The 25,221-nt window shown below is 35.9% G+C and overlaps 1 protein-coding gene across 2 annotated transcripts in view; it reads right to left on the reverse strand.

Annotated features, from left to right (window-relative positions):
• Positions 1–6,479: 6,479 nt before the first annotated feature.
• The window catches only part of ANO3 (anoctamin 3), a 171,257-nt gene continuing 152,515 nt past the window's right edge, over positions 6,480–25,221 (reverse strand). For both annotated transcript variants that reach the window (XM_066187291.1, XM_066187292.1), the window contains 13 exons: positions 21,605–21,687; positions 20,533–20,673; positions 20,010–20,174; positions 18,636–18,672; positions 16,450–16,561; positions 15,172–15,229; positions 13,584–13,681; positions 11,958–12,103; positions 11,699–11,851; positions 10,911–11,058; positions 9,614–9,694; positions 8,679–8,784; positions 6,480–7,919 (listed from right to left, as the gene is read on the reverse strand). In XM_066187291.1, coding sequence (XP_066043388.1) covers positions 7,737–7,919; positions 8,679–8,784; positions 9,614–9,694; positions 10,911–11,058; positions 11,699–11,851; positions 11,958–12,103; positions 13,584–13,681; positions 15,172–15,229; positions 16,450–16,561; positions 18,636–18,672; positions 20,010–20,174; positions 20,533–20,673; positions 21,605–21,687 — 1,511 coding nt within the window. In that variant the 3' untranslated portion in view covers positions 6,480–7,736. The remainder of the gene's footprint in view (positions 7,920–8,678; positions 8,785–9,613; positions 9,695–10,910; positions 11,059–11,698; positions 11,852–11,957; positions 12,104–13,583; positions 13,682–15,171; positions 15,230–16,449; positions 16,562–18,635; positions 18,673–20,009; positions 20,175–20,532; positions 20,674–21,604; positions 21,688–25,221) is intronic.

The following is a 25,221-nucleotide window of genomic DNA, read 5'->3' on the forward strand; positions in this document are numbered from 1 at the left end:
TAGGAAGATTTAAGGATAAGCCCTAGCAAAAGTGGAACTCAGAGATATTCCCATTCTGTTTAAATATTCATGCCAATGTTGTTATCTTCTCATTTCCTCTACATCCTGAGCCACTGATCCTTCCACAGGCAGATCCAGCATGTTCACTTTGGTTGAAAAATTGAGATTATGAAACTAGGAACAGATAAATCCTAGAAGAGCCTAAATATAAGAAATTATTAGTCACTAGAGAAAGCAGTACAACATAAATGACTGAAAATTTGAAAACTCAGTCTAGTTGTGCCTTGAGGGCAAATAATCAGATATTTAATTGCTAAAAATGACTGAGTATGCCAAGTATGACCCTGAAATTACTTTCTTACAAGACTATGGTTTGAATGCTCATGAGCACTCACTTTTCAAGTATACAATTGCTTTTAATTATATTTGAATATTTGGAATAATAAAGCTCACAGCCTTTTTCAAAGATATCCAAGTTTATTACTGAAAAAGAAAATGTAATAATCAAATGTGCATGATACAGCAAGTAGTTGCATTCGTATATGTAAACCTTAATAAAGTAAACAGCATCCCAAAGACAAATTTATGACAAAAGAGTCTTACAATAGTTAATCAGATTTACAACTTTTTCCTCAGTGAATTCTTTTACTTTGGGGGTACACAGCTGCTTGTAAAAGCAATCTTAAAACACAAAAGGTACTGAAAGCTGACATGCTGGAGGAACTTACACCTTTTGCACAGAAAAGTAGATTTCTCCAAAACGCTTTCTGAAACTGTAAACTTGTTTTAAATATTACTTACAAAGTGTAGATTCATGAGTAGAAAAAATAGCAGAAATTTTATTCTTACTCCTTACTTAGAAATCAAGTTGTATTTAAACATTACATAAATTTCAAATATATACACATTTTAAGAAATCTCTTACGGTCATGATATTGCAAGTTAGCCAGGACTATCAGAGTAAAAAAATGACTGAACTATCTTATTCAGTTACATTTTACATGAGATTATTTCAAAGAACTGAAATTTCAGTGATACTACTCTAGGTAAAAATTAGAGCAAACAGTTTGGAAGATTTTTCAGTACGAAACTCCAAGTAATTTAAATAGAACATGAAAAGAAAATGCGATCTGATTTTTTCCCATTATTACCAGAAAAATCATTGTGTTCTCAGGGGTTAAAATTTCACTAGTTTAAGACTCCATTGGGTTTAATCCTAATTTCTCACTCTGTTGCATCCTAACAAGTAGCTCATGTCAATAAGAATGCAAACTACGGAGAACAACTAGCAATACAGAGGTTGAATCAAGATAGAATGAGCCAACAGAACTAACACAAGGTCATTTCAAGCACACTGAAGCAGTAATACACCATTACCATATCAAGGCTAAATCCAAGTCCTGGATTTAAAAAGTTCCTGTATACTATGGAATAGTGAAGTGATTCCCTTCTGTTTGTTGTTGTGCCATTAGAACATTGTGCTGCTGTGGTAACATTGTGCTATTATGGTTATGCCAATCCAAATTTCTAGTCAATGTTTGAAAAGGCAATATCAGATAAAAATTGTCAAAACGTATCCATTATAGAAATTTAAAAATTATACAACTGTGTAGGGTATTTAGGACGTACGTGTATGTGTAGGAAGGAATATAAGGATAAAAAACTGTGGTGCTTGGGGAAGTGACTGAAAGGACAGAAATGGCACAGGTAGAGGTACCCCATACTGTCTCACACTGCTTCATCCAATCAATGCATACTGATTTTCTAAAAAGCACCAGACAGACTAGTATTTGTGTACTTTCTGCTTTGGCATCTCAGTAAGGGACATCCAAAAACAGCCTGTAAAATAATCCCCTGTTACTGAACTGCCCTGGAAATTGGACTGTCACCCAGAAGGCAGTATGTAATGAAACACTGAGGATAAGTAAAAAATAAGCCAGAGGAGAAAAAAAAAGATCAGGAGGCCTGTCCCCATGCTTCATCCTCAAGCCCTTATTTTTCAGAGCCTGTTGCAATTCTGGAGCAAAACTTGCTGAAGTGAACATGAGCCCTTTGCTGCCTTCTGCTCATTCTCACTCTCCACATACTGGTTGCTGAATTTTACCTCAGAAGCACATGGGGTTTGCGAGCATGAGGTTGAGTATGAAAAGACTTGGGGAATTTTTTTAAGCTTCCAGATTTTCCACTACAGGAATATAGGTTAGAATTCACTTAAACATTTTCAAAAAGTGTCACTGTATGCATTTTAGTCAGAAAAAGTATGCATTGAAACAAAATAACAGGTCTGCCTAGAAGTGGACTTCTGTTTGAATTCTAGAATTAGTCAACATCAAATAATTATTAGGAAATGCTGCCCTTATATTTGTTTCAAACTCTGCCCCCAAACTCTGCCCCATCAGCACTTTATGAGGATTCCAAAAAATATAATGCTTCTGGAAGTACTACTGCATTGTAAGTGATTACTGACACCGCTATTTTTATCTCTATTTTCTTAATAGACATAGAAACTAAATAAAAAATGTGTTTTTTTAAAAAAAATTCCATCAACTTTATCGCATTCATAAGTAGGTGTTTGTATAAAATTAGTTTTATTGATAAGGCTATTGCCCAGTATATATATAAAAAATCTAGTTTATAATAATTTTAATGAAAATTGGTGACATTTACAGACTAACTATGCTAATTTGCCTCCAAACAAACTGTGACATAATGCAAAAGTTTGCTAAGTCCCACAATGCCATGTAGGACTTGGCAGGTAACTCCAATGGATTCCATGGCTCCAGAAATTCTGGCAACACTCCCAGTTGGAGTTTGCAGTGGAGGAAGCCGCATCAAGGAAAAAGCAGATTTGCATTACACCTATGATTAGACTGATCATCTTAATGGCACATTAAGAATAAAACATCACCAAGACCCTTGCCTTTCCCCATATTAATACTCACCCTGAAGCTATGTTTCCCAAGGTATTTTTCCTTCTGTAGAACTTTTTATGAAGGAAACTTCTGGAAATTTACTAATTTTTCCATTAAGGTATTTATCTACTAATGTATTTTTACTACTCTGTCTAGACATTTTCCTTTCTGAGCTTTCTACAGGACACAATTGAGCCTAACTGTGCCTCAGAACATAATTTACAACAAGAAATTGGAAAAGGGCAATAAAACAAACAAACAAAAAAAACCCCAAAAAACAAAAGCTTACTTATCACCCATCATCACCATTGAAATTTTAGCCCTGTCACTATTTTCTCTATAAATCCTTTAATGAAAAAGGTTAGGAAAGAAATGAATCATTAATCTTGGAAAACACCTCCACAATTATTAGGTCCAATCTTTGACCAAATATCACCACAACAAATAAATCACATTACTAAGTGTCATGTCTAGTCATTTCTTGAACACTTCCAAAGATGATGACTCCACCACCCTCCAGGGCAGCCTGTTCCAATGCTTTCAATGAAAAAAATTCTTCCTGATGTCCAACCTGAACCTTACTGTGTGTAGCCTGAGGTTATGTTCCCTTGTCTTGTTACTAGTTGCCTGGTAGAAGATGCTGACTCCCACCTTGCTACAATCTCTTCAGGTAGTTGTGGAGAGTGATAAGACTCCTCTGAGCCTCTTCATCTAACTAAACAGCCACAGCTCCTTCAGCCACTCCTCCTATAACTTAATCTCTCTAGATGCCTCACCAGCTTCATTGCCCTTCTCTGGACATGCTCCAGGCACCTCAATATCTGCTTGGAATGAGGGGCCCAGAACTGGACACAGGTCTCTACATGTGGCCTCACCAGTGCTATGTACAGATGGACAATCACCTCCCTGGTCCTGCTGGCCACACTGTTTCTGACACAGGACAGGATGCCATTGTCTTTTTTGTCTACCAGGGCAGACACTGATTCATGTTCAGCTGCTGTTGACTAGGACCCCCCTGCAGCCCTTTTCCACAGGGCAGCTTTCCACTCTGCCCTCAGCTGGTAGCATTGCAGTGGGTTGTTGTGATTCAGGGATAAGACTTGGCACTCCGCCATACTGAACACGCCACAGACCTTGGTCCATTGATCCAGCCTGTCCATATCCACCTGCAGAGCCTTCCTGCCCTCCAACAGATCAACAATCCCACCCAACTTAGTACTGTCTGCAAACTCACTGAGGATGTCCCTGATTCCCTTGTTCAGATCATTGCTGAAGACATTTAACGGAACTGGCCCCAGTACTGAACCTTGGGGAACCACACTACTGACCAGCTGCCAACTGGATAAACAACACTCACTGCCACCCTCTGGGCATGGCCATCCAGTCAGCTTTAATCCAGCTAAGAGTGTACCTGCTGCCACCATCTCCAGGAGAATGCCATGGGTGACAGTTTCAAAGGCTTCACTGAACTCATCATGAGGTTTGCCTTGTTTCCAAATATCCACTGAAGGATGCTCAATCAGTGTACTGTGGGAGCCTGAGCTCAACATTCAGGCAAGCCTTAGCACTCAGTTGTGAATACTCTTAATGCCTCCCTCTTTGCAGAGACAAACTTCAGGGAACGTCTCACTAGGATAGCCAATAAAACAGAATTCTTATTTTCCTTTTTTTTTATTCACCAAAATTCAGATCTCACACATTAGGCACAAATTTAGAATAAAAAGTTGTAAGAAATGAGGTGTATATCATGTATCTGGACTTTGCGCCATTCCTGAAATTGAAACTTCTTTTGTCTGAATCAAGATGCAGAATTTGGTTAAGAATAATTAACACATTTTGAACAAATACTTTTTATATTAAAAAACCCAGTTGCTCATGCAGTCTCTCTAAGGGCACATGCATAGAGGAAAGTTTTCATAGATTAGATCTGCAATGATCTAAAGCATTTTTGCACAAATTGAGGTTCTAAAGCTTTGTCAAATTTCACAAATGCAGCCTGCATGCACAGTCTAGTCATACTAGTCATTTGTTTGAAAAGACAATATTTAGAATATGAAAAGCTCATTCACCATTCAAAAAATACATTATTCCTGAGAAGAGCGTGTGCCTTATTCTTTAGGAAAATAACGTGCAGTCAATGAAAACAGCATAAGCAAAATCTAGCAGAAAGGTTTCTCAGCTTAAGCAAATGGCTAGACAGTGGCAAGACATTTACACACTGCTGATGTCCTCCAAAAGTAAAGGACTCACAGAGCGTTTATCCAAACTTCTTGTGCTTTTCCAGTGCATAAAATGCACCATGTCAGATCCATATACTTGTCTTTCATATTCTCCTATATTCCAGTGTTGAAAAAAATTCATAATATATACATACGTAAATCTCAAATACAAACAGATTTTTAATGTGGTTTTTCAAGTCCAATTGGAATTTGAATAGGTATGTATTGACACATGCCAATATCATTAGCACAAACAAGAAATTACAAAATAATATTTCTGATTTTTGCTTGATTTTACCCTGCATCTTTATAACTTGGGCCAGCCAAGACATTTTGTTTTTCAAGAAAAATTAAAAAGACCTCATCTGTGACTTTCTGAAGCATTGAAATATTATCACTAGGTGGCACAGAAACAAAAACTGTGACACAGGGTTAATGCTGTCAAACAGTGCTTGATAATCCATAGAATGAGACACAGAAAGAAAGACAATAGAATAAAACAAATGTTGTGATTCTATTAGCACTGAGTAGAGTGCAGTAATTTTTTTTTTTTCTGATAATGACTCCTGAGGAATTTAATGCACAACCCAGAATATGAAGGAACAAAACAGCCTTTCCAAAATATGGCAAGCTGAGTTCCATCAACCCTTTATCACAGAATGAATGGGAAATGTATCTGATTGGACCAGATCTTCAAATTTATTTCCTTCTCTCATGCAGTACTATAGATACTCCTACAAGTGTCTTGTCTGGTAACAGAGCTGAAATTAACCAAAAAATCTCATGAATGTGGTGAAACAACTGAAGAACTTAGAAGTCTGATGTTAGGCTCTCTGGATGCAACAGATCCTATTTACCTACTTTGATGGGCTCTTGACGCTTGAAATTAATTTCAGTGAAATAAAATAAAATTATTGTGCTAATAAATGCAAGTGAATACTGGAATCACACTTTTAAATTCAACAGAATGATGTAAATGGCAAAAATTCAGGTCTTTTCATATTCATAGTGATTCTGCTGCAGCTTTATCCCTAAAAATGATGTCAAAATTTATAGACTGTGTAGTTACTGTGCTTTGCTGACCCTTTGTTCTTTTGATTTTTTTTCATCCAAAATAGAGAAGCATTATTTAAAATTGCACAAGATAAACAGAACAGTAACTCTGTTTATCCATTTCCTTCCCTGCAAGGTATCCCTTCAAACTTTTTTAAACATTAAGTACTTTTCCTGTATTATGAAGTGTTAGTAACAGACAATTTCATCACCAAAATGTGACTATTAATCACAAGCAACACTGCAGTATGCTGTTTCCACATAAAAACTGAAATTTGATTCTTCAATGAACATCTACTTTTTTAGTGATTTTATTGAAAAAATCCCCCCCGAAGTGTAAGAAGGTATACTAATAATAATAATAATAATAATAATAATAATAATAGTAATAATAATAATAATAATAGTAAATCTAAGAGTAACCACCGTGTGTGTATGCATTTATACATAATCTGTATACATGTTTGCCTGTATCCAGCTCCAATGTTATGACATATTGAGGCCAATAAAAGAAGTATACATTACTGCAACATTTACTATTACAATAAGAAGAACATTATTACAAGTTTCTCTTCTTCTCCTTCCCTGAACAAGCAAGCCACAATGTTATACTGCATGTCTCATATATATCTGCAGAAGCTTGCATACTATAAAGATATAATTGCATTTTGAAGAGAAAGTAATTTGCACTGCATGGGAGCATTTCAAGTTAGCATTCTGTGAAGTCATGGAATCGTTGCCCAGACAGATCAAGAGGAACAGTAACACATTTAGCATGAAAATGACAGTTCTTTCATCCTGGGAGCATGTGGAGATGGCCTTTCCACACACAAAAGTGGAAAGACAACTCAACAGCTGTATAATTTTCAAACAGAAAATTACACTCTCCTAGCGCTGCTGTTTTCTTTCTGAATTTGAACTTTTTGGTTTTCAACTAGATGGATAAATTAATGACACTGATGTGCAAATCTTAAACTGCATAGTATATATTTAGCAGCCACAGACCCCTTTTTTAGGGTAGGACTACATCCACAATCTCAACAAGAGACTAGGACAAACCTGACAAAACAGTAAGCCTGAAAGTTCAAGTCATGGCCACAAAGGCAACAACTGCTCTTTTCTTTAGAGGCATTACAGATGGAGCTGAGCAATCAGAAGCTGTAGAAGTAGTCGCTATCACATAAGTTAAAGTCATGCCCTGACTCTATAGATTCACAGGTAATTTTCTGTTTTCATCACGCTGATAGTATCTTCATAAACAGCATGAAAATCCTTCGCCTTTTTTAAAAACAGGGTCCAGACTTTTAATCTGCCTGCACATTTCTGAATGCCAATAGTCATTGGAGCTCATCACAGACCAGTTACAGGTAAGGCTTTTCAATGTCATCATTGGAAACATCTATTTTTCAGTGCCCACCAAAGTATGCAACTGTACTGCCTAGCAAGAACATATATACACCACCACCAAATCTCACGTTGATGTCAGACTGACTTCATTTTGTAACTTCACTCTCCAATTTCTAACAGTGTTTTTGTTGTAGCATGGTAGTAACTAAGGCCATTCATGGTGATACTGTTTCCCATTCTTTTTCCTTTCCCTTTGCAAATGTTCCAGTTCAGCCTCATACATCATTTCCTGGACTAAGTATTTCTCTCTTCTCATTCTGTCACACAAGTCTTTGGGTACGTCTGGAATTAGGTAGGCAATGAAAGACTTTATTCCAAAAACAAGGTGCTGAAAAGAAAAACAAAAATAATTGCTTAACATATCAGTAAGTATTCCTTTGTAGGACTATACTTTAGAGCCTAAAAGTCAGTGGTAAAATTGGAACTGAGATTCAATTAGTGACTGAAAGGCAACTCCTTTGTTTTTTTTTAATAAAAACACTCATATGGAAGTAAATGAGCAATCTAAAAGAAATGGGCAAATGCTGAAGTTTTCTAAGAAGTAAAACAAAGGGTATAGTTAGTGACTTAAACAAAGATGTGACTACAGGATATGCTAGCTTGTTCAACAAATGCAAATGCTTCTTACAAGCCATCTTTGTTAAAGGCTTATAATGGAAATGGGTAATCAGATTCCTGGGTAGTATGTTCTTCAAACTTAGTATATACGTTTCTACTTTTATATTAGATGAGAATTATGTCTCATTTTCCTGACACAGATTCTATCTTGTAATAACTATTCCTAATATGCACAAAACTTGCATTTCTTATTTTTCAATAAAATAGGAAAGGTTTGGCAGGGAACCAACATGATGTACAAGATGACTGTTAAGGAAATATGATTTTAGAGGAGCTCTAAAGTAAGTGCATGCTCTGTCAATTCTGTTTGAAGCAGCTGATAGGCAACAGTTTGGGGAAGATTCTTCCCCTCTCTTGACTGTAATGAACAAACAATTGATCAAAATGACAATTTACTTATAGGACTACTGTAAAGAAACAACTCAGACTTCTAAGAGGTAGAAAGGAATTGTTCCCTTCCACAACTAACCTCAAATACTATTATGAAGGCCAGCCGTGCTGCCAGGACATGCCAAAACTGCAAAGTGAATTCATATGGAGTTGAACTCCATGGTGGGGCTCTGTAGTCTCTATACCTGCAAAGCAAAGAGAAACCCAGTAAGTTACCCTGTGATCAAAACCATGGTCAAGTGGTCTCCAGTTCATCCCAGACCTGGCTAAAAGGAGAGAAATTGAAATAAAAGCAGACTTCAAGAGGAATTAAACAGAAAAGGAGAGCAACTGTCCAGAATACAGGCTATTAAATAAAGCTGTTTATGAGACAGTACTTTTTGCTTCCAAAAATCCAGAGCAAACAGATACTTTTATTATTACAAAGCCGGAGTGTTAAGTGTGTTGATTCTAAATTGATTCCTGTCTTTGCTTATAAGCATTTGAGATTCTCCAGACAAAGTTCGCATAAATGAAATGTGATTCTAATTTAAACTAACACTCACTGAAAAACTAAGTCTGAAAACAGGAGTGCACTCATGTCATATTTTATTTTTATGCTGTATTTTTTTTATTCATCTTGTATAACTGTTTGCAATCTCAACCTGGCTTAGAGAAGTAACAAAAATTTTAATTGTGCATTTTAATTAATTGATTTCAGAATGCCTAACAAAATTGAAATGAGGATTTTTACCCTTCTTGGCAGCTGGTAAAACTTTTAAATTTAGTAACACATAGAGACATGAAAGATAATGGCTTGCGAGAATCCTGCAAAAACTTCACACACAGATTTCCAATATGTTAGTAGTGTATCCTACCACACACTTTGCATCTGAGGCTTTGGTGTTGAACAAAGATGAACTCCAGTACTTTGACAGGCAAAAAAAGAAATGCCAGCAATTTAAGCACTTTAAATTTACTGTCTGCATTAATGTCCATGCCTGTATTACAATAAGTGAGAGCAACAAAACGTACCGACAATATCCTGAGTATCCCATCCCAAGTTCACTCAAATCAAATACTGATAAACTGCTGTTGACATATCCTTTTAAGCATCTGAAAAAAAAAAGCCACATGGGCAGCACTTTCTTCATAAAGTGGTTATACAATAATCATCCTGTATGTAAACATATTCTACTATCAGATACTGTGAGCATAATACTTTATTTGCTGAGCAGGAAAAAGGTAATTCTAAAATTTCATGCAGAGAAACAAAATTTATTGGGAAAAAAAGACTAACATCTGTTTCAGGTATAGCACTGTTAACAAGTCTATTTTCAGCACTTCTTATGGTTTTTGCTTCTTATCTACTGGGAAATAAAAACCAAAAATTGCTGCTACAGTGTTTTTAACTGTTTCCTAAAATAACTGGACTTTGAAAGATGGATAGAAAGGCAGAGAGCAGAATAATTTAACACCCTTGCAGAATTGGCCAGCAATAACGCAGCATATACAAAAAAACCCAGGTTTTATGAGTTTTCACCAATAGTAAAAAGAACAGTGCATATATACCAAACAATTATAATAAAGGCAAAAATTTATTACTATTAATTACAGAAATCATACAAGTATACTGATTAATGGCTGTAGGAGTGGATTTTTGCTGTTTCTTGAAAACCACAGACATGTAAGACATCCTATCTTCTTTGAAATCTGTCTAGTAACTTAACTACAGCACATTTGAAAGTCAAACAAAATTCAAGAAGAGATGCATGAGGAATCCTTTTATAATCTGGATCTTCAGGTTTGCTGCAGTACCTCAAATCACTAGTGGCAAAAGAAGAAATAGATTTACATAATCCTCTCTTAAATGGGTAGTGTGTATTAGGCACTAACATTTTTCTGATACTGTCTCTTTTAATCCTATCCCACCTCATTATTTTTACTCTTAAACTCTCTTTTCCTGTGACAGCCAAGGAAGAATAGATCTCTGTTTTTGGGAGCAAATACATGTGTTTGGGAGTGTACTGGGAGAAGGCAGTATAGAACTACTGCAGATATGAAGAAAAGCATATCTAGAAAAGATCTGAAAATTGATACAATGTACAAACTTTTTTGTTTGCATTTAAAAAGGAAGACGTGATTTTTTTTCACTTATATAACTAGCTACTTTGCAAAATCTTTGGAATGGCTGACTTATTTGCACTTCAGATCTGTGAAGGTTTGCACAGATGTAAAAGAAAGGTACTTGATATATGTTATCATAGAAATACAGTGGTAAATTGTACTTCTACTGAAAAATACATGTATATTTAAAGAATGTCCTAATTACTTTTCTTGTCTGTACCCTTGATCTGTACAGGGACCGTATTTGTATGCATAGACAAAACGTGGAATGTAATCAGAAGTAATGGCAATAACAAAGGCATTGGTGATGACCGCCAGAACTCCAATTCCTTCCAGAATTCCATACCAAATACCTAGAAACAAGAGAAATGTCAACAAAGTGGTCAGTTTTTTATAGTCTTATTAAGTCATATAAAGTCATACTAGTAATAATAAAGTCACTATTGGTCATACAGTTTTCCTTTCTTTTTGAGAATGAATTATGAGATAGAAAAGCTAGCCAAGACTAACCCATGTCCCCACATTCCAGACACCACCCATGCCACCCAAAAGAAATCTTACAATAGGGCACATCCTGCTGAGAAGATACAGCTAAGCAACAAAAGCATAACCATAATTTTTTGTTATAAAGGCCAAATAGGAGATTCTGGAAAGAGATTTCTTATTTAATTCAATTTTAAATTAAAATTTAATTCAGTCCTTTTATTTAATTTCTAAATTCAATTGATTTTAAACCTAGAGTTCCACAAATCAGAGGCCTGTTTTCAATATCCAAACTAATATGACTGCTTGTTGTATATGGAAAACAAACCTGAGGAATCCCCTTAGCAGAGCAAGCAACTATCCTTTTGTTGCCTAAAAGGAAAGTTGTCACTGAAATCTGTTGTCCACATTACCACCTTGACACATTAAATACTTCAGGGGTTAAGCTGCTTCCAAGAGGAAAATACAAAGAGATGACACCTGACAGTGACAGCCATTAGCTTCTCTCACCTATATCTGTTGCTCTTGCAGGCATAGGTCTTCGCCACTGAGTGACAAACTTGTATGCATCTAACCTGATTTCTATGATATTGTTAAGCAGGGCCAGGAGAGGTGCCAGTGGGAAGGCAGCAACAAAGATGGTGGTAAAGCCAAACTGTAAAACTAGACAGGCATTTCTGTGGTTAGAAACTGGAAATTCAAAAGATTTTTTAACATGCAACATAGTTCTACTTCCTGAAGAAAAGCAACACCTCCCAAATTTGCTCACCCATCTCTAAATATTCGTCCATTAAACCATGGAGATTCATAGGTTGCAGATTCCAATCTTTTTCCCACTGAGGTAGAGAAATTTTAGTCTCCATTGATTGCCCTCTTCTCTTCATTTTGCGTCGTGACCACCAATTCTGTAATAAACTTTATTAGATAAAGAAAGTATTAATGACTGTATCTGCTCAGAGATTTAAAATATGTTCTGGTACTGTTTTGAAGTAAGTGGACATATTTTGAACAGCACCTGGATGATTACTTAGGTATTTTACGGAATATTTTACAATATCATCTTAGATACAACGCAAAGAACTTATATAAGATCTCAAAATTCTGCATTATAATTTTAATTATGTCTTCAATGCAGTATGTGCAGCATTGTACAAATAAGCTTTTCAGAATACAGAACATGCTTGCATAGACTTTTTTTTTTGGTAGGATTTTCCTGAGTGACTAAATAAAAATTAAAAAAAGATTAAGAAAAAAAAATCATGCATAGCACAAGCACTAAAAGGTAAATAATGCTTTCTCTTCAATCCTGTAAAAGACAAACCAATTCAGTGGAATTCAGTAAGAATGCCATACTAAAATACACTGAATAGTAGAACACATATATTTTTGAACAAACCTAAAGATCTAGATGCTCTACAGAATGTTTATTTTCTTAAAGCAGAAAAAAACATTTTAAAAGGTGATGCTGAAGGCTGAAGGCAGAAATGTTTATGACTTCATAATATTCTTCATAAAGCTGTGCAGAGATCTTTTCACCAAGTAGTTATAAATATTAAGGAGATAGTAGGCTCATGAGTTAAACTGCTATTTAAATGAAAAATATTATCCAGTGCTGAGATATGGACCAACTGAAGACTACTGTTTGTTTCTAGATATTATGGAAAAGACATTAAAGATGGGAAATAGCTTTCTTGTAAGTATTTTTATAAAAAAAGGCTGCTCTTTTTTCTCAGTCTAATTTAGGGTTTGGCTCTTGATCTCTCTTCTTACCAAAAGGCAAACTTTTGCCTATGTTGCAAACATTGGTTTTGTCAAAACAAAACATTTCTTTCTGTAGTAAAATATACCATGTTCTAAAATAAATTTGAGACAAAGTTAACATCGTGCTTGGCTGACAGGACAGGAAGCCTGGCAGTTCCAGTAGATTTCTCAAAATTTTTGAGACTTTTCAAAAATCCTCATTTCACAACATACAGTACACAGTCCCTCATTTGCAGAACAATTGCAATTGCATGTTGTGAGAAAAATCCTTTCTTAACATATTTTCAAGGCTGAGACTTCAATTAGATCGCTATTTGACAATCAGCATTTTACTGGAAATACATTATTACAATTTCAAGAGAAGTGTAAGACTCTTAGTTCATTAGTCATTTCAGAGGCTGAGCATCTCTGTATTATGGAAAATGAAATCACAATAAACAGTTTAGATGCGTAACATACCCTGAGAAGCTTTATCTTAGAGCAGAAGTGAATGCTTTCCTTGGGAATAAAGTGACAATATGTGAGGTGCAGCGAGTGAAAACAATCTCCAAACATATAACCATTTCTCCCTATCACTGAATCATGCTAACATGTATTTACTATTTTTAAAATGAACTTTAACATCTGAACTTACGGATAGCCTAGTTCCATGAAGTTGTTCCACATTTGTTTTAAAACCATAATAACTCCCATTTGTAAGCAGAGATCTATCAAGCAGCCACTAGGATGACACTGAAATGAAGTGGAAGAGATCAATAGCTAAAATCAGAGAATTCCTTTTTTTTTTTATTTGTTCAGAGTGTAAATAAAAATATAAAGTATGTGTGTTGAGAAAAACTAAGCTCTATCTGCAGAAATATTAAAAGAAATGTTAATAAAATAAACAGACTTCAGCTGAACAACCTTTAGACATATTGTTAGATACTAGATCATATTCCTAATTTAAAGGTATTTGTGCTAGATATATGGTAAGTTATATAGACTATTTCACTTAGAACAATAAGTACTTATTTAAAGAAAATGGAGCAATATTTCATTTGCAATAAACTAAGTCTAAAGAGAGATTTACTAGCTGAACTTCTGGTACTGGTATGTTAACATAAAACATAAATAACATAAAAACATATATATATATGTACTGTTGTATTAAAGTGTTAAGTAACATGGACTACAAAGTTATGATATTTTACTCTGTGGCTACCAAGTTTCAATAGAAGAAGTCTATTTTTCAGAGAAAAGAGGAAAGTTCAGCATAGTTGTGAATAATTCTAACATTCCAGTTAAATTTTGAAAATATTATTTTTCTTCTTTTACAATTCTGTAGAATTATAGATTAGTTCGGGTTGGAAAGGACCCCTTAAGATGATCTAGTCCAAACTCCTGCAATAAATATGGCCATTTTCAACTAGATGAGTCCCATTCAACCTGACTGAATATTTCCACGGATAAGATCCATCACCTCTCTAGTTAACCTGTCCCAGTGTTTCACCACATTAGTAATAGTAATAGTAATAGTAATAGTAATAGTAATAGTAATAGTAATAGTAATAGTAATAGTAATAGTAATAGTAACAGTAGTAGTAATAATATCTCTTCCTTACACCTGGTCTAAATCTAGCCTCTCAGTTTAAAATCATTAACCCTTGCCCTGTCTCAACAGACCCTACTAAAAGTTTGTCCCCTTCTTTCTTATAAGCACCTTTAAGTACTAAAAGGCAGTAAAAATCTCTCCTTGGAGGCTTCTCTTCTCCAAGCTGAATATTTCCAACTCAGCCTGTCTTCATAAGAGAGATGCTCCAGTCCTCTGACTCATTTTGTGGCCCTCCTCTGGACCCATTGAACAGATCCATGTTTTTTCTGTACTGACAGAAATTTATAAAGTTGATTAAAAAGCTGATGGCTTTATATATATATGTCCTCTATCCAAAAATTCCAAGTACCAGGAGATTCCAATCTTGTAGGACTCATAGTGCTTGTGAGGTAAGGGGGTATTACTGATGGTTTTTCCCTATGAGGCAGGAAGAACTTGTGTGTCTTGGACAGAGTCACTCAGCACACTGGAGAACACAGAAGGAAAAACCCATCTCCTGTATCCTACCCTTTGTTATAAATAAGAGTTTAGTATTTGCTGCACTTGGAAATATAAAATCTTTAAACTAGGCCTCAACCATTTCCTTTTTATTCATGGAAATATCACAGGAACACAGAACAGGATTGTTTACCTCTTCCAGCCTCCATCTGTTGAAAAGCTTGTTGTACTTTCCTGGGCGGCCTGCAAATCTGGAAAATAAAATTTCTGTTTCTCAGTAGACATTCCAGGAACATCCTGTATCAGTAGTTGTTTCATAACATCCACTGAATTTAGGAAATATCAACAGAATAAATCACACAGGCTTAAATCTGGTGTCTGTAGGATATGGAAGTTTCAGAATGCAAACAAAGACCATCATTTTGCAAGTGATCCTAAACTTTTATTATGTCCTGAATAAAAATCCTAGCTTCAGAGATTTTAGGTGGTAGATATTCAAACTCTAACCTACTTCTAAGAAGATAAACAAGCTCTTACAATTAACAGGAAATAACTGCAGCACAGGGAACTGCTTGCCCATGTGAAGTGTAAGCTTGATTTGCAAAACAAATCCCAGTTCCTGACAACCTCAATGAAAGTTATAAAAGAGAGAAAGAAACCCATGCCTGGTCCTACTAGACACAGGAGACAGCAAGACACAAAGAAATTCTGATACTGTATGGCAAATACACCACCGAATGCAACAAACAGATTATCACCAACAGTCTTTACTAGGCTTCTTTGTTTATTTCCTTGGTTTTGTTAGGTGTTTTAAAACAATCTTGAACTGAAATTATACTATAAAATGTTATAGAAGATACCCTGGAATATTCTGTAGGTTCTGTGGGAAAGGTAAGTGTGACCATAACAAAATTGAACTGAAGATGAAGCAAGGTTAGATCTGTGTTGTATCTCATGCTCTAAGCTAAAGATACACACAAAAACTGAAGCCAGAATTTCTGCTTCCTACTCTTGTATAAGATTTGCCAGATAATATTTACTATTTACAGAAATGCATTATTGGAAATGTAACTCAAGGGGAATAAACAAGAAAAGATTAATAAAACTTATTAACACAGGGCTAAAAACAGACCCACATCTATGAAGTGGTTGCATTTTTAAAAGTTCTGAGTTCTTATTTAGTATAAAAGTCACGTACACCCCTATAAAAAAGTAGAATTTTTACTCTCTAGTTTCATAAGTAAACATTTCAAGAGTCCAACCCTTTCATATATTTAGAAATATTTAGTGTTTTAATTATGCCGAAAAACCAACTTTTACTTTTTACTTTAAACCAACTTTGAATTATGCCCAAAAACCTAAACCTTACAGTTCAAACTGTCACTGTATTTTCTTCAAATCTATACAATAAGTGAAGATTTTGAGTTCTGTGCAAGTTTTCTTTTAAGCGCAATTGGCAAAGGTAACTTACCTGCCAAGAAAAAAGGCAATGTAGAAGATGGAGCTGTTCAAGTTGACAAACTGGAAGAGGAACATTTTCAAAGCAAAGCTGTTTTCCCACTCAGATTCTGTTCTAGGGTGCTCTTCAGAAAGACAAAATATATATTATACATACAAAAAATGAAACTGAGTTATGCCTAAGTTTGCTCACAAATCAATCCACACTAATAAAGCAATTGATGATTTTAAGTTATGGTGCCCCATCATGTTGCAATTGATTCCTTATCATTGCCCCAGCTCAGACTGTGTTGTTTCTATGTGCAAACAGAAGATAGGAGCCCCTTGGTTCAGAATATATTAGAATACTATGGGAAGAAACCTGTTTCACTTTCATGAAAAAATTTGGAGTCCAGTGTGAATTTTTTATCTTAAGATTAAAGGTATGTTGAATGAAAGAAAAAAACTCAACAAAAAAACCCCACCACAAAACTCAACCAAACAACAACAAAACCCCAAAACAAACAAACAAAACCCAACCCCCCAAAAACCCTGAAAGCACTTGGAATCTGTGGAGCAATAGATGGGGGTTGTCAAGGGAAACAGAGGTGAAAGCGTCAACTAAAACCCAGTTCATTTCCCATATAAGCTTCTCACCTTCTAAATACTTCTGTAAAACCATTATTTCATCCTCAAGACTTCCCTTTCATAATGCACGTGGAGTGCCAAACAGTTTATAAATCAATGAGGAAAGGACAGAGGTTCTTTCTTGGTTTCTTTTGGAAAGAAATGTAGAATACTAGGGCTACAAGTGTTCTGTGTGAGTCTGCACTGTCTCAGATATCTTTCCTTAAAGTTTGTCGAACATTATTTACATCTGAATTAGAACTTGGTGATAATGTTTACAAATTTGTTTTTACAAAATCCATCTTTGATGGACATATCAAACTTGGAATATAGTACACTGGTAAAAGTTAGAAAGCATATGAGTTTTCAAGCATATGAGTTGTAAGCCTAAACTGCCTGGATTTGTCTATTCACATTTGCATTACTTAACTTCTCTGGTCTAATGATGACTAAGTTGGGATAGAGATATACAGGACACCAGCTTTACATATGGACAGTTGTTCCCAGAAGGGTGTCCTTTTCTGATGTAAAACACCTTAGCAAGAAGAATAAGTTACCTATCTGAAACAACTTATGCTCACATGTTAGGAAGAAGAATGAGCTATCTAAGCTCAAACATCTAATGCTTCATCATGTTTAATTCAAAAATCTTTTTTAAAGAAAATTCTTTCATGTATTTTGGGAAAAAACTTCTTACACACTTAACTATTTTCTTTCCCATTCTATGACCTGTAACAATGCAAAATATCTTAAAAGGAATAAACGTAAGTCTGATACGAAAAATTCCTTTAAATATTTTAATAATTTGCATAATTTGACTATAAAATCTGAATTTTCTAGCCTGTTCTACTGCCTGTTACCTGAAGCACTATAAGGTTTTGAGCACCTCGTTTAATACTTTAGCCAGAAGAGGGAGCTGTGGAATTTGAGCAGCCAGCTGGCATTTAACCAAGACAAGAACATTTGCATATTTTTACGTGGGCTAAAAGTGAGCATGTAAAACAAAACACTAAACAGTAACACATTGACACAGCCAGAGTTCTTAAATTCTGTCTTTGCTTCCTTGTTTTTTTATAAGCTAGAAAGCTTTATGTCTGTGATTGAATCATGACTAGAGGCTTCAGTAAAAATTTTAATGTTACCGAACTGGAGCTACTTTAAAATTCATGACTTAACATTTTTATCCAGGACAACTTAATTTTATCTTAACCCATTTTTTTTTCCATCTGAAAGATCAAATTAAAAATTAATAAAAAATAAACTAAGCATTTGGGAAAAATGGAAAAAAATCCTTTAGCGTGCTAAGAAAATATGTTTTGACTTTTGCTCCAAAATAAGATTACTGTTTTTCAATGCATACTATGAAACATTAAAAGTAGAAGAATAAATTCCTTAATTTTATTTTATTTCCTCAGTGAAATAATAACCAATTTTTTCTGTGATATTCCTCACTTGCTTAGGGAAATGCCAGAAACGTACTTTAGATTAGATAGAGGAAATTTTCAAAACAATTTTTTAAAGGTAAATAAAGTATACTATGAAGGTATATGCCACAGCCAGCAAGAACCATACCATTAGTAAAGACCTACATACCTAAGTCTGTCAGGAGATAGGCAACCTTTTCATATACCTAAAACAGAAATTAAATGTTGTAAGTATAGGACATCATGGCTGTTGTGATAACAAATCCAGAATGAGAACAAGCATCAAAAGCATATTTGACAATGAATACAATTTGAAAATTGATGCTCTACAGCACCAAGGTATCTGGACAGATAAGGGAGAGTGATGCTGTAGTTATGTGATGTGTATAGTTTCCTATAAAGACTTCATTGAACTCCTCCAGTCCCATTCTCTTTATCCATGTAAATGTATATAAGCATGTATAAATGTACATTAAATATAAAATAAAGATAAAACAAACAAATAGATCAAGAGAAATATTCAGATATCAACAGTTTTCTTAATCAACAGTTAAATGTTTATCCTTTAATTTCAAGGAAAGACTTATGTAATCTAAAACTAGGCAAAAAGTCTTGACACAGTACAGTTTTCCTTTGCATGAATATGGATACTGGTTGAGGATATCAGCCTTGTACTGAAAATTTATCTCTCTATATATTGACTATCTCCAGTCTTTATTTTAAATGGCACTTAGCCCCAGACAGATGCCAACTCTGAAATATATTTCCTTGAATAAACTATAAGTAGCAAGTTATTTTTGATAGCTTTGCTTGTTCACTTGAATATATGTTTTGTGATGTGGAGTGATCATATATAATAACAGAAATAACTACAGGACTCTGATTGGAAGAATTATTTCTTATTGCAGTGAGTACAATTCCTTAAGAGAATTAAAAGTTAATGTTTGCTGGGTTATTATTCCTTTTTATCTGTTTGTGCTTACATGGGAACACAAAGACGAATAATAATAATGCAGCTGGAAGAATAGAGTTTCTGTCAGTGTAACACTGTAACAGCAAATGATTAAACCTGTGCTGTTACGTGACAGAAACAACTTAATACCAAAATCATGTATCACAGTGATTTTAGGATTTTGCAACACTGATATCACAGCTGCATTTTAATAAGAAAGGGAAGAATCTGAAGTCATTAATCAAAAACAACACAGAAACCAAATTCTCAGTCAAGAAAAGAATGCAGTTCCACTTAGAGATCTATTGCAAAAGGTAATATTAAAAAAATACAAATATAAAAAGCAGCAATTTGTACCCCTGTAACTTGGTGACATAAGCAAAGATGCGCAGTGACAAATTACGGAGGAATTAGAGAAAAACATTAACAAACATTGTTTCAGAAGAGAAAAATCCACTGCAATACTACCTTCAGACACTGGTACATGAATAAGCACGAACATGCATATATCTAAAACATGATTAACTCGGTAAGTTTATAAAAGAATACTTTTTTAAATTAACTGCTCCTTTAAAAGAACAGAAGACTTACAACATTGAGTGACATGATGATCATAAAATTGATACAGACTCCAGTGCCAGACGTTGCAAACTGCCAGTACTTCTTGATGAAATACCACTTGAAAGAAGCAAACTGCTCCATGGCTACCAGACGATATACCACGACTGCAAACACTGCAGTAAGGACCAGTGAAATCTACAGGTATGTATTTATGAGCAGAGGTATTAGAACAAAAGAAATCACATCTGAAATAATATCCACACTGAAATAATAAAACAAGTGTTTTAAAGATTGATATTCATTTTGGAGAACAGAATTTGAGAGAACAAAATAACTAGATGAGTTAAAACAATTCTTTACTGTTCTTTTACAATATAGCTATACTCCATCTTGAGAAACAAAGAGATCCCTGAACAAGCAGTAAGACAGACAATCAGTTTTGGCTATATTATGTAAATCCACTAATCTTAATGAATGGACTCATGCCGAGTGACTATTTACATCAGAATAAAATGAATTACAATACAATAATTCTAATATTATTAAACATCACCATGAAGAATATTCCTGAGACAGACACCATCAGTCGACTGAGCTTATCAGGGAAAGGCTGAAAAGGCTCAGGTTTTCCTGTGATGGGGTTTACTCTTTCCACTTGGGAATATTTAGCTTCAAACTGAGGACGCAGCTCTTCCTGGAATGACAGGGGGGATTCCATTTGTTGTATTACTTATTTCTCTCAAGAATCAGACATACATGTGCTATAAAGTAGAACATTATACTGATACAAATGATTTTTTATAACACTTCAACTCAAATACGTAAATAATTTTGTCTTTTGAAAATCCTTGGAAGCAGTGCCAGAGACCAGCAAGGAACAGAGACCATAGGAGCCTTTGCCACTATGTGAGGGTGTTAAAAAGAATCATGGGCCATATTGCTGACTTAGACACTAGATTGTCTGCAAAAATTGATCAGAAAACTATAAATTAGGGCCAATTATAATGACTCTTTTTCTGTTATGAGCATTTTTTAAAAGTTACCATCTTCTACCTACTTATCTATGGAAAGCTGTAAAACAAATGAAGTTTATTAATTGACTTAAATTGCAATTAAATCACCAATACAGGGAAATTATAGCTATGTTCACTAGTGATTTATGGAGTAACAAAATTTTATTAATGCTGAAGCTGATAGCAGAATGTTCAAGGATAAGTTTTGCCTCTCCAAAGAATAGAAAATCTAGTTTCTGTCTTGTTGCTTGTCTTGGTCCTATTTTTATGCAGGATCAGGAATTTCCAGAACAAGAAACCACGGAACTGAAAGGCATCTCTGCTGACGTCAGAGGTAGCTCCTGTCCTCTGCATGGGAAGTATTTCCACTCAGTTTTTCCAAGGATACTTTTAATAAATGTAGAATTATATTTGGAACCATAGTGTTAGTTGCAAAAGGCAAAGCATCCTTGTACAATCTCAAGCACACCTTTGTATTCTGCAACTAGTGCTATAAATACAAATATGATCTGAATGACAAGCTCAGATGACTGACATACAATATAGATTGATACTGAGACTTTAACCATGCTGACAGTAAGGCTTTACATGTTTACTTGCATTTCCTCTTACCTCTTCATCTTCCCAGTCTATGAGGTCCCAATCATAAGTTAATACAGCTCTCCGTCTTTTCCAAAACTCTAGAAAGACTGTTGCTGTGGAAAACAACTGTACTTTATTACAGGGGGAAAAAAAGGCCTATGCAGATCTTAAAAAAATCAACAATGTAACATGCATCATTAGCCACTTTCTGACAGTTTTACCCATAGAATCTGAAAACTCAAAGCAGCTTCAGGATAATCCCTGTTAAAGTTAAAATACTATTTGACAATGTTTATCTAAGAATCATACCTTTGTTGTCTGCAGTAACTGTACAGAGATAGGTACCTGTCAATATGAGATATTGCCATCCCTTTAAATTCATCATTTTGCTTTTCATTTTATTCAAAACGTGAAATCTTCTCTTGAAGAAACAAGGAGATACATACACAATGGTATCTATTAATAAAGAGCTAACAGCTAACTCATTTTATTCAGTTCAAGTAAGACAACCTTATTTCTTTCCCAGTTTTATACAGCAGCAGTTTTGCTCCTAGAATAATTCTTTAGACATTCGCATTGTTCGTAACAGTGTTATACATACAAAGAAGCTAAGCTGGGAAAAACACACAGCTCAATAAAAAAACCCAAACCAACAAATTAACAAAACCAGCCCTTATTCTCTCTGCCCCCCCATCTAAAAAAAACCCACCTCAAAACAAAAAACAAAACACAAATCCTCTAAAAAAACCACCCATAGGAAAAAGCATAAGAAAGTAGGAGAGGCTTGAAGACAAAAGAAATAGTTACTTTTTCCAGGTATAAATCTCCTTCCTTCAGGTGGTGAAGTACCCACATACATGGACATTCAATTAAATAATGATACTGAAGAATAACTTATTTACTGAATTGACTGTGCTGTTATATAAGAGCTCATGTGTGGGAGTGGATGAAAAAAAAACAAAAACAAACTGGATGATCCTAATCTGTTTCATATATAGAAAAAATACCCCTCACCAAAACCTCACTGAACAACATATGCTGAAACAGCAGATCTACTACAATCATGTGACTTTGAGGTGAGTTTTTCTCCTTCTTCTCAATCTAACATTTGAAAAATTAATGCCTAATACACAGTTTCCAGTTTCGTATTGCAAAAGAAGTCTGCACACAAATTCAACCTCATTCATAACTTCTGGACTGATTTAGTTTTCAATTTGCTCCTGGCAGCATTCATATGGCACTCACTGCTCAAGGTCACAAAACTTTATGCATCAACTTTCCAGGTTAACTGAAAAAATTCTAATTCTTCACAATGAAGCATAACTTTTTATCATGCTCTTAGAATTACTGTCTGCCCAGAACACATTGCCTTGAGAATACCATCCATATATGTTGCATTACCTCACTCCATAGCAAAGTGGTTTTGAATTATTCCCTTCTTAGCACAAGGTCTGTTTATAGAACCATGGAATTTTCTTATGCAAATAAGCTTTCGTTCCAGAATCATGGGATGGGTAAGATTGGAAGGGAGTTAGATCATCTGGTCTAACCTTCCCGCTCAAGGAGGGTCATCCAAGAGCACATGACACAGGATTGCATCCAGGCAGTTCTTGTATATCTCCAATGAGGGAGACTCCACAACCTCTCAGAGCAACCTCTTCCAGATCGAGCAGGTGAGAAGTCCTTCCACACATTCAGGTGAAAATCACTGTGCATTAGTTTCTGCTCATTGCATCTGGTCCTATTGTTTGGCACTGAGCAGATACTGGCTCCATCCTCTCAATACCCTCCCTTCAGATACTTATATTGATGAGATCCCCTCAGTCACCTCTCAAAGATGAATAGGCCCAGCTCCCCCAGCCTTTCCTGTTAAGAGACATTCTCCAGCCCCTTAATCCTCTTCATAGCCCACCACTAGAACCACTCCAGGAGCTCCTTGTCTTTCTTGAAATGAGGAGCCCAGAACAGGACATAGCACTCCAGATGTGCCTCCCAAGGGCTGAGTAGAGGGACAGGATCACCAGCCTTGACCTGCTGGCAATGTTCATCCTAATGCACCACAGGATACCTTTGGCCTTTCTGCCCACAGGGCACACTGCTGGCTCATGGACAATTTGTCATCCACCAGGACCCCCAACTCCTTTTCCACAAAGCTGCTTTCCAGCAGGTCAGTCATCAGCCTGTCCTGGTGCATGGGGTCATTCCTCCACAGGTGCAGGTGTAATTCTGTTCTTACCCTTTGTTGGATTTGAGACGGTTCTTCTCTGTGCATCTCTCCAACCTGTCGAGGTCCCTCTGAAGGGATGCTCAGCACTCTGGGGTACTGGCCATTTCTCCCATCTTTGTGTCATCAGCAAACTTGCTGAGGGGGCATCTGCCCCTTTGTTCAGGCCATTGATGAGTAAGTTAAACAATACTGGGACCAGTATTGAAACCTGGGGACACCACCAGCGACAGGCCTCCAACTAGACTCTGCCACTGATTACAGTTCTCTGGGATTAAGGTAAGGATGACTGGTAAATAGTTTCCTGGGTCCTCCTTCTTTCCCTTGCTTGAAGATTGGGATGACGCTTTCTTTCAGTCTTTAGGCACCTCTCCTGATCACCAAGACCTTTCAAAGATGTTTGTGAACAGCCTAGCTATGGTGTCTGCCAATTCCCTCAGCACTCACAGATGCATCCTGTCAAGGCACGTATACTCGTGGATGCTGGGTTTGTCTAAGGCTTCTCTAACCCAAATCATACTTGAACAAGGAAACTGACCTTCTTTTACCCTGGGCACCTGGGACAGAGATTCCTGAGGGGTCGTCATGTCAGTGAAGACCAATGCAAAGAAGATGCTCAGTAGCTCCACCTCTTCTTTGTCTTCAGCTACAAGGGCCCCCCTCCATTTAGTAATGGGCCACATGATCCTTAGTTTTCCTTTTGTTATGGATAAGCCTTTGAATAAGCCTTGTTGACATCCTTGCCAGATTTAATTCCAGATGGGCTTTAGCCTTCCTTGTTTCATTTCTATTTACTCTGATAACCTCTCTAAATGCATTCTAAGTGACCTGACTCTGCTTCAATGTCCTGAGTATTTCCTGCTTATGCTTGACAGGAATTCTTTATTCAGTCACATAGGTCTCTTGACTACTTTGCCTAATTCCTGTCTCATAATTCTTGAGAGAGGGATGCATAATTCTTGAGCCTGGAGAGAGTGGTCCTTGAATATCAAGCAGCTCTCTTAGACCCCTCTTCCCTGCAGGGCCTATTCTCAAGAGATTCCCTGAAGTGGGTAATGTTAGCTCGCCTGAATATCATGGTTGTAATTTTACTTGCTGCCTTGCTTCCTCTTTATCCACTACAGAACTCCAAAATCACATTATTCCTGCAGCCAAGGCTACTTCCAACCTTTGCATTTCCAAGAAGACGTCCCTGTTTGTTAGTATGAGGTCAAGCAACATGCCATTCTTTGTGTAATCCTCTACTACCTGTTTCAGAAAGTTGTAATCAATGCTTTCCAGGAACCTCCTGGACTGTTTGTGCTCCACTGTGTTTGCTTCTCCAGCAGATGTCTAGGTAGTTAAACTCCCTCACAAGAACCAGTGCTGTGACTTTGAGGCTGCTTCAAGCTGTCTTACAGAAGACCTCATCCATTTTTTTTTT

Source organism: Chamaea fasciata, unplaced genomic scaffold (assembly GCF_029207755.1).
Source record: "Chamaea fasciata isolate MVZ Bird 193981 ecotype frontalis unplaced genomic scaffold, bChaFas1.0.hap1 SCAF_7, whole genome shotgun sequence".
In the NCBI taxonomy this organism is placed as follows: Eukaryota; Metazoa; Chordata; class Aves; order Passeriformes; family Sylviidae; genus Chamaea; species Chamaea fasciata.